The sequence below is a fragment of the Parasteatoda tepidariorum genome, chromosome X2 (genome assembly GCF_043381705.1).
Source record: "Parasteatoda tepidariorum isolate YZ-2023 chromosome X2, CAS_Ptep_4.0, whole genome shotgun sequence".
NCBI classification, from domain to species: Eukaryota; Metazoa; Arthropoda; class Arachnida; order Araneae; family Theridiidae; genus Parasteatoda; species Parasteatoda tepidariorum.
The window spans coordinates 43,509,636-43,520,418 of record NC_092215.1 but is presented as its reverse complement, the minus strand read 5'-3'; the positions used below and the strand labels follow the sequence as shown (position 1 = coordinate 43,520,418).

Below are 10,783 nucleotides of genomic sequence, written 5' to 3'. Positions count from 1 at the left end.
CAAGCTGCTCAATTTCATAATGTAATAACATTTGTGTAATAAGCAAAGAGCTTGAAACATTCATAAAAGCAACTCCATTGCCTGCTTACCTCATTGCTCAACCAAAACTGTTCTAAAATTCCAGATGAATGGGATAGGGGCCGCTTCGCGGCCCAGGTGCCCAATAAAATCAAAACACTAGGCACTAGGACTAGGACTAAAGGTTGTCAGCTTAAGCTTTTTCAAATACAACGTATTTTTTTGCTTAAAATTGAAATTTTAATTCCATTTTAATACCACTGGGAAAAATGATAATGAAAAGGATTAAAAGTTGGCAGATATGTAAATGTTCACAAAAAATATAGAGCTATAAAAATATTAATAAATAATGGTAGTTATGGATAGTTTACTCTTCCCAATAAAGTAAGAAAAGTTATTACCCATCATAATTATATCTATTTCATACCTGCCAACTTTTAATCCTTTCAAGGATGATATTCCCCAGTGGTAGTAAAATGAAATGTAAATTGCAATTTTAGGAGGAAACATTTGCTGTATTATAAACAAGCTTATGCGGACTACTAGAAGAGTATTACATATTAATCTATATGCTTAATTTTTTTAAAAATAGTGGTGAATTAAAAAGATTATAAATTAAATTTATAAATGCAAGGAATATATAGAAAGCATACATTTTACTACCACTTTAAATATAGAAATAAAATTTTACGCCAAATGCGTAAAAGTTGGCAGGTATGCTTGTTTTATCATTTTAACTGTTTCAGCATTTTAACCTCTTTTAGAAAATGAACTTGAAGTATTCCCTCTTCCAGAGAGGCTAGCTTTTTACTTATTTTTCTTTTTAGACTTTGACTGAACCGTTTGTATCGGTCTGGTTTGGAGTGATTGGAAGTGGTCGAAAGTAGTGCACTAAATTAGTGAATCTACTGTAGTCGCTGCTTTTGGTAGTTTGCTGTGTAGTGAATAGTGCGATACAAAGAGCAGTAGTTTGTAGCGATTCCAGGCAACAACTTTTAATGTTAAGTTAGAAAAGGAAAACGGTTCTATAACGCTACTAATTTTTTGAATTTCGTCAACGGAAATGAATGCCTCTATCTCTACGTTAAGTTTCAAAAGCTCATTTTTCTACTACTTGCGTTAATTTTACTACTTGCGTATTTCAACATATCTCGAAAACTTTTTTATGCTAATTGAAAAATCTTTGCACGCAATTATAAAATTCATATGTCGAAAAGTAATTCCATGCAAAAAAAAATTTTAGTGAATATTTATTACTATTTCATTTAATAACGTTTGAAAAAATTTTGAATTGTAAGGTATATATTTTTTCATATCATTTTAAAAAAATGTAATTTTACATGGCAAAATACAAAATTTGAGCAAAATCAGTCAAATAGTTTCCCAGAAATCAAATTTTAAAAATCTGAAATTTAATTTTTTAGGAGCTATTGAACAGATATTGCTCAAATTTTGCATTTTGACTTGTAAAATTATATTCTTTAAAATGATGCCTTGCAATTCAAAATTTTTTCGACCGATAAAGTAATAGAAAAAATAATAAATATTTACTAAAAATTATTCTTTTTCATGGAATTACCGTTGGACAAACAAATTTCACTATTGAGTGCAAAAAATTTTCAATTAGCTTAAAAATTTTCATGATGTAGCGAAATATGCAAAAAGTAAAATTAACATTAAATCCCCAGATTACGGCTATCTCCTATATTTTGGGGTCAGAAATCTGAATTCGTCGAAAAAAGGTATGTTCATTTAGAGAAAGAATGCTTTTGTGTCTGATTTCGTAACTTAAAATGTGGTCTGCACATTTTAATTAGCATATTAAGATTGAGTCCTAGAACGCGAAGATCCTATCATTAGATCAAAAGTTATTCAGGGTGGTCCGTTTTATTGGCGCACTGTACATACATATGAACTTGTGTGCTCCTTTGAGAATAACACTTAAGACAAAAAACACATGAAATTAACGCATTGCATTGCAAGCTGAAATGTATTATCACATTCTTCCTTCCACTCCTTACGTAGCAATAAAGTAGAGACATTTAGTGCTCATTCAAATGAATTTTAAAAACTTCTTATTTGGAATATGTTATTTAATTGAAGAGAAAAATCGATTGCAGATTTGAAATCAGCGACGACAAAATATCTAATTTACCTTAAAAAATTTCATGCAACAGAAAACAAATTTGTTCCCAGTGCAATTTTCCATACGCTATTTCCTACGGTTTTGCTTCTCTCTTACGGTTTAAAGTCCTCTTACATGGTTGCTAAACCAGAAAATTCATTTTTTTAACGAGTGACCTTAACGAGTTAAATAAAAGCTTACTTAAAAGCTATTTCTTAACATTTCATTTTCTTAATGCATTTGCTTAATAATAGTTCCTCAATTACAAAATAAATTTATTTTTACAAGTAATAAAGCAGTTTTTCTTATCGAATTTTCGATGGTAATCGTTTATTCTAAATACTTGCTTGTTTCTTTTTTTTCCTGGAATTTTCGGACACTATATCAAATACAAGGGGTGATCAAATAAAGAGGTACAAAACGACATGGTGGGTACAAATTTAGACTTTATTCAAAATATACACTATAGGCCTAAACACAACAATCCCACTGATGAACAAGCCGCAGGATTCCTTGTTCCCAAAATTCCTGTGGCCGTGACGAGACCCAGTCCAACACAGCGTCCTTGAGTACGTCGCCCGAGTTGAAGCGTTTCCCTTTCAGGTGTTTCATCAGTGGACCAAACACATGGAAATCACAGGGCGACATGTCTGGACTGTAGGGCGGATGGTTCAAAGTCTCCCACTTGAACTTTTCCAGTTCTATGGGTGTGACTCTGGAGACGTGTGGACGAGCGTTATCGTGGAGCAGAACCACACCCTCCGTGAGCAGTCTCGGTCTTTTGGACCTGCGTAGGTGTCGGAGTGTTCCGCTGTCAGAAATCGGATAACACCTCGCTGTTCCTCGATCGTCGAATTTTGCAACGTGAACGCCATCCTGTCCTCATACGGACTGCTGCATCATTTGGACGCCGCTTTTGATAAGAGCCTATGCTCTCACCTGTGCATGCGGGCGTCAGCGCATGCTCCGATTCCAGTCAGAGACTCCAATCGCATCCCGAGATGTCTCGCTACGTTGTCCCATGGCGGAATATGCAAATATTTAACTGTTACGATTTTATGTCGTTTCGTACCTTTTCATTTGATCACTCCTTGTATTATTTTCGCCTTTATAGGAAAAAACCCTGTAGTGATGAGACCCCTATCTTCAAATTATTATTTGGAAGGTACAGATCCAAGAAATATTCAAGTTGAGAAAGATTACAAAGGTTTAAGAATAAGAATACCCTTAAAAGCAGAAGACATTCTCAGACTTACTGAATTCTTCAAATATCGCAAGGTATGTTTCTTACTTAAATATATATATATTTTTTGATAATTCAACGAGTGTTGTATAGCGCTCAACTACCCGTTAACTTTACTACCTGTTATCTTTACTAACTGTAACTTTACTACCTGTTTCATTTTATATTTTATGAGATATTCATACCTTATTCAAATTTAACTACCATTACATTTAAATAAGTTTATATTAAGCCTGCTAGTTTTATTATTGCTGTTTATTTTTTAGCAATGAATCTTTATCTATAATACAGAATATTTGTTTCTCCATTCCAATCACTAGAAGGCATTAAAATTGACAGTTAAAAAAGTCACTTCAATTGTAGATGGATAGAAGATATAATCTTTTCATCAGCTTACACGATTATAGCCGCAAAAAGGAGTGCTTACTAATATTGTATCAATATAGCCAAAGCAAAATATATCAATACAATAATATGAGGAGCACTAAAAAAATTTTTGAAACAAATAGAATGGAACAAATCAAGTAAAAATATCACGTAAAAATAGAAAACAAAATGTTAAAAAAGGAAACAGAACAATACATAAAACAAAATCTATAAAGCGAGTAGCGAATTCATATGAACTTACATGAACGGGAAATTTTTCAAGAATGATTTAAAATATTTTCTTAACAAGATTGCCAGTTTACAAAATATGAAAACAGAAGCGCAAATTGAGGTAAAAGCGTAAATAGAGGGATTTTGTTTTATAGTGCGTTTTTACTGCAGTACTGAAGTGCGTTCGATTTGTTACATACCAAGGATGGGCTCGAAAATGATGTGAGCAAGGGAATAATTATACTCTCTCTCTCTCTCTCTCTCTCTCTCTCTCTTTCTCTCTCTCTCTCACTCTNATAAAACAACTCAATAACCAGATTAAAAAACACAGTAAAAAATATAAAAAATATATATATATATAGTCGACTATATTGGCTGGGACCTCAATAATAAGCAAAGCTCAGCATTACTGATCTCGGATATCTCAAAGGTTTTTGACAGCTTTTGACATCAGGATATCACCAGGGTATCTTCTTTGAACTCATACAACTAAAATTTCAGTCTGGTGTCAATAAAATTATACAGACCTACTTATATAATAGATTCTTCCAAGTTAAATTTAAAAACTTAAAATCCACAATCACAAAAATAGCAGCAGGTTTTCTTCCAGGAGGTATCCTAGGGCCGATATTATTTACCTATGACTTTTCTGTGGCAGACAGGTCTATAACAAGATCACTGCATTTTGTACAGACTACACTGAAATCGTCGTTAGGCCCAAAAACCCTAACATTGCCACTGAGAAACTCCAAAAAAAAAATAATCTAAATGAAATAAAAACGTGATGTCTATATTGGAAGTTTAAAGTTAAGGGAAAAAAATCGCAACTTCTAATTATGCAATATAAATAAAACCATACTCTTAAAAAGCCATGTTGTTCTCTTTAATTAAACTCTCCCTACTGTCAAAAGCAGAAAATATATTGGCATTGTTATAAGTAGCAAATTCTATTGGAAACATAATGTCAAATCAATTATCAATAAAACAGAAGCAGCCTGTCACAAATTCTTTTTCAAAACTCTAAAATGGAGTTCAGACCTAAACACTTACTCTACATCTCAATGATCCGTCCCATCATAACTTAAGCATCTCTAGCATGATGTAACATCTCTCCATCACTCCTGGAGAAACTCAAAAGATGTTAGAATGATCTACTCCGAAAAATATGACGAACAAGATAGTTTATTTGAAATAAGAATACACATTGCGATCTCAACATTCCTTTTTTAGATCATCATAATGCAAAGCTGAATTGCAAAATTATAGAAAAGCCATAAATTGAGATGCCGCAGATGTAATGAAATTTTTACTTTTGACAACTTGATAGAAGGTCAATAGATGCTATTTTATGCAGCATTGCAGCTTTATCTAGAACACAAAATATTTAGCTTTCCATTCCAGTGACAAATTTGCATTTCTGTTACCAGATACTAGCAACCTTTAAGAAGATTGGTGGGAAAAGATAATCGGGGTGGGTTGGAAAAAAAGCCGTAAAAAAAGGCCCAGACAAGTTTTGATAGTGTTTCAACTCGGCAGAATGAATCAATTTTCTTTAGCAGGGACTATAATTCTCTCTTGTTAAATCATAATCAAATAAAAATTAGTAAATAATGTTTGAACATCGTTTTTCTTTTTAATTTTACTAATTTTCTTGGCCGGAATAACCTGGTTGGCAGGGTGCTGGATTCACGTCCATTTTAACGGGAGTTCGAATTCAGCCGGCCAAAGACTACCAGTGTAGTAAATGGTGACTGGTGCACGTTAAATCTATCGGGTCAGAAAGTCCGCCATGATTCCATTACAGATCAAAATAGTTTAAGGATAGAGCTTTCGACTTCCAATGAGGTGAACCGGTTTCGATCCCAGCTATGGCTGGTCGATACGAATTCCGCATCCGGCTTGCACCGACCACAGTGCTGACGTGAAATATCCTCAGTGGTAGGCGGATCATGGGTCAGAGTCCCTTGCCGTCAGGCTAATCGTGTTAGGTTCTCGTGGTCTTCCTCTCCATGCAACGCAAATGCCGGTTAGTTCCATCAAAAAATCTTCCACGAAGACAAATTTCTCCCAACACTTGATAAAGGAGTTTTCTTGTCTTCTGGATTGGGTTCAGAATTATAAGGCTGCGGAGTTGAACATTAGTAGTCGTAAACCCTAAAATTGGGTCGACTGTTCAACGACGGTTTAAAAAACTTTAAAAAAAATACCACTGGGGGTACTGAATTGCAGATATCTGGTTCAGTTCAAAATTACGATCTGTGGATGAATGAATGGGTCCATCCTATAACGGATGTGACTTATGGGCAAGTCGAATTCTTGGCCGTAGATGGTCCCACTGGAAAACAAGAGCAATCGCAACCCCTCTGCTTTAATGGCAAACAAAAACAACAACAATTGTTTGTTTTTTTTAAAGGAGGCAGAAAGTTCTCATGGGATTGTTATTAAGATCCCATTTTAAATATCTCTAAAACCGTATAACGAATATTCGGAACGTTGTGATATTTTGTGTGTGGCAGGAATGTATTTGAACTAATTAAAATTCGTTCCGAATTTTGCCTTGAAAGGGAGTATATTTTTTAAGGAATTGCACATTTTGCTCAACATGTTGGATATCACCATCCGTACAATAATTATACGATCTCTTTAGTAAGCTTAAATAAAAACCCTATTGGTAATACTTCCGATAGCATCGGCCGGTCTGTAATCAAGACTGTACTTTATTTATAGCTGGGTTTCGTGAGAAATAAGGAAATCTTTTCTCGAAGTAGTTTGAGGTATTATAAAAACAACTCATTGTTTACACACGTACTTGGAAAACCAGTAAATAAAGCGAACACTAAACATTAAGACTTTAAAATTTTAGTGTAGTAGGTAATTTATAGTTAACAATACATTCGAGTGCAAAGGATTAATAATAGATTTTTTACTCGAGTAATGAAAAAGCAGTAATATAAGAATGTTATTACTGTTAAAGGTAATTAAGGATCTTCTGGAAGAAAAGCTATATTGAAATTATTTTCTTACCTGTTTTATCTATTTTCCGCCACTATATATAGCTGCTACAAACCCGTCCAGAAGCAGGTCGGGTTCTAGAATAGTTCTAGCTTTCCAGAATATTTCAAGCGGTTGCTAAATAACAATTTAACTTATAATAGCAATTTAACAAATAACAATTTAAATTTCTCTGTGGGGGTATCGACTTTCTACGCTTTTTGGAAAAACTTGCTCAAGTGGCAGCGAAGTTTATGTTTTAATGTATTATTTTTTGTTTTGTAATCTTGTTTTAAAGTGCAAATGATTCAAAAATGTATAAAAAATCCACTTTGTTTCAGCTCTCCACTGGTGAGGCTATTAAGATGTTGGCAAAATAATCAAAAATCCTGAAAGCTTTAGTTTTTTATTGTGTACCACTCTTTAAAATAATTTGCAAAAATTATAGTAGTTGACAGCCTCCTTGTTTCTGTGCGACTTTAATTCCAAACATCCAGTATGGGGCTGCAACAACTTCAATCACAGTGGTTCAAAATTGAAAGATCTTATTAGCAAATATCAATTAACAGTAGTAGCACCAACAACTCCAACTTACATTCCAAATCGGATTAGCCATAGTCCGGACATACTAGACTTCGCAATAACAAACATGCATGTTCCAATGCTCGCCTGCGCTCATAACCATTTGTCATCAGATCATCTGCCAGTTCAACTGCTCGTTGGGGAAACCATAGAACAATCTGAGAAACCAAATTATAAAACTGACTGGAACCATTTTCAAAATACTCTTACAATCAATGGAACAGACCTACCATCCTTGGAAAACGAAACTGCAATAGAAAACTATATACAGCAAATCCAGAATGAAATAACAGATGCTTTTAAAAACGCTTCCACAGAAACCAAGTATATTGCCCATCATTACAGATTACCACCTGAAATAAAGAATATAATAAGATTAAGGAACTCGCACAGGAAATGGTACCAAAGAACTTNGCAGGAAAAACTGTTGCCATGAATGGGTGAACCTGGTCTGCAACTATGTTCAAGTAGCTTACAGACGTCAGGGATTGTTCTATGAGGATTATGGGTCCTAATGCGCCCCATGAAAACACTGTTCCTGGGAGAGAAACCATGAAAACCTGGGCGAGCCCATTGTTATAGATGGAGGGTGGTCATAAAGTAATGGCTCTTCGGTGTATATATATATTAACATTTTATTAAAAAACCGCATTAATAGATCTTTTTTTATTTCAGACATTACATGCCAAATATGTTCTCGTTATAATTCACGCAGCTCGTAACATATTGAGGTTTAAGCCAAATATTAATTTTGCCTCCAGTGTGTATTCTGGACAGATTACAGTTTGTGGAGATCTTCATGGAAAACTGGAGGATCTTTTAACTATTTTTCATAAGGTAAGATTTGTTTCCATTTAAAACATCAAAAAACTAAGTTTTTAGTCCGTTAAATATTATTCTGTTAAACATTGGATCAAAAAAAGTAAAATTCATTCATATTTCCCGGTTACACAATAGCAGAGTTTTGAGGATTTTGAAACCTCATACTAGTATTACCTTTCACTCTTTTGCAAGAATGATTTTCCTTTGTGGGAGTGAGATGAGAATTTAATACTTAACATTTTTATACTTTGCAAGATACCATGTTTTTATACGCATGATTATCATGTTTTTATACGCATGTTTCCTTTAACTTGGGTTGTAACAAATAGTGATTTGGCCGAATATCCGATAACCAAATAGCAACATTTTTTTAAAAAAATTATGTAAATATATTTTTATACATGAATAAATTAATCTTAATTGAAAAACAATCAAAACTTAGCTTTGTTACTGGTAGGTTTAAAATATTTAATATATGTTTGTTTGTAATACTGAATAATATCCCGGGACCTTGGCAGGTTCGGAAAATCGAAAGTCAAACAGAGCTCGAAATTAATTTCATTCAAGATAAAATAACTTTAATATTTAATTTAATTCAGTATTGTTCAATTTTCATTTAATCATCATAGCTTGGGAGCTTGGGTAGCATCATAGCTTGGGCTTCATTTAATCATCATAGCACCATTCATTAGGGTGGGAGAATAACAAAAGTGAACAGACCATAATCAACGCCTCCTAGAAAAGAGAAGGTCTCAGCACTGGTTACCATAAATAAGAAATTTGATCCTTTGGACTACTAATGTAATGACATCTTTCGTATTTACCACTATTGTGCAGCTTAGTAACCCGAATGTAGTGACATCTTTCTTATTTATCATAAACTGCGCAGTTCGTTGCGTCGGACTACTAAATTAATCCATGCTGAGGCTTTCATTCTACTAGGAGGTGTTGCTATAATTGTAAAAGTGCTGACATTCCACCAATGGAATCATCCAGCAGGGGTGAAAGCGAGACGGAAAGCAGGTAGCAAAAAAATTTCAAATATATCGAGTTTCGGGAGGGGTGAATCCATCCTATTCAATGATATCTACTGGGTAGGCCAACGTTGCTCCCACAGTAAGGACAGATAGTACAGAGAATGAAAGAACATCCATGTCTTGTATGGGATAAAAACCCAGGACCTTTCTGATGTGAAACACCTACATACAATCTCCATTTCGTTGGCTTTACCCTATTACTAGGAGAACGCATTTCTGAAAAGCATAAAAGTTGTCAGATATGCTCGTGATATCGTTTTAGATTATGAAATTTAACTACTAGTAAAAAATTTATGTTGGTTTATATGACTATTGTGTGTGTGTGAGAGAGAGCTTATGTAATCAGGGTTGCCACAGACGACTAATAAATTTCAAAATTTTATTAAAAGAAATTAAACTTCGCAACTTCTTCCAGAAATTTTTTCAGCTTACTACAGAAAGTAATTGAAAAAATTGCATGTATATGAATAATATGAAATGTAAGTCATAGTGGTAGATACGATAGAATAGTTAAAAAGATAATAAATAAATTAAAGAGGAAGTAAATAAATAAAAGAGAATTGAGTTTCTATACCAATTTTTGCATAAATAATCGCCTGTGGCATCTAAGTGTAATGGATTTGCTGTTATGATTTCACCATTCAATTGCGCTTCGGCGATTTATTATACATTCCCACTCAAATGAATTAGTTAGAGGCCCTCACGGGGTTGATGCTAAGATAACTACTACATATGAGTATGAGTTGCTGTCATGATGTAAAATATTTTTTAAAACTGTGGAAATTCTATGGAGAATTCGGGAAGGGTATATATTACTTTTCAGAAATCAAGGCTCCCACGGGCGCCTAAAAATGCAAAAAATTAGTAACCTAAAAAATTCAAACTTTTTCTAAAAGAGTTTATATTTTCAAACTTTTTTTCTCAATTTGCTCATACAAGTGTAAGCTAGTGCTAGTGGTGCAATTTATCTGGGCACTTGAGCCGCAAAATGGTCCCTATCCAATTCATCGGGAATTTAAGTTCAATTTGTGTTGAGTCTTTACGGTCAGCAGGCAGTGAGGTAGCTGTAAACACACTTCAGGCACTTTGCTTGTGTAACTAAAAATAAATGGAAATAATAAAAGCAGCTTGCTCTAAACTAGGTTTGCTTCAAAATTTTTAATCGTAGATAAGTAAAAATGTGTCAGCATGAGGAAACGCCTTTAATGTTCAGATTTCAGATTGATTAATTTTAGCTTCAGTTATTTTATTTTTAGAATTTCAATTATTAGAATTGTAGTTTAACCCCTTGGGGACGGGTGATTCAGAAAAGCATTCGTACAAAATCAGAATCAAGTTGCAATTAAATAAAACCAGACTTAAAAGCCA

General features: G+C 33.8%; 1 protein-coding gene across 1 annotated transcript in view; it reads left to right on the top strand.

Moving 5' to 3' along the window:
- LOC107446026 (retinal degeneration C) overlaps positions 1 to 10,783 on the top strand; it is a 64,283-nt gene that overhangs the window by 17,986 nt on the left and 35,514 nt on the right. The window contains exons 5-6 of the mRNA XM_071188287.1: positions 3,258 to 3,421; positions 8,232 to 8,393. Coding sequence (XP_071044388.1) covers positions 3,258 to 3,421; positions 8,232 to 8,393 — 326 coding nt within the window. The remainder of the gene's footprint in view (positions 1 to 3,257; positions 3,422 to 8,231; positions 8,394 to 10,783) is intronic.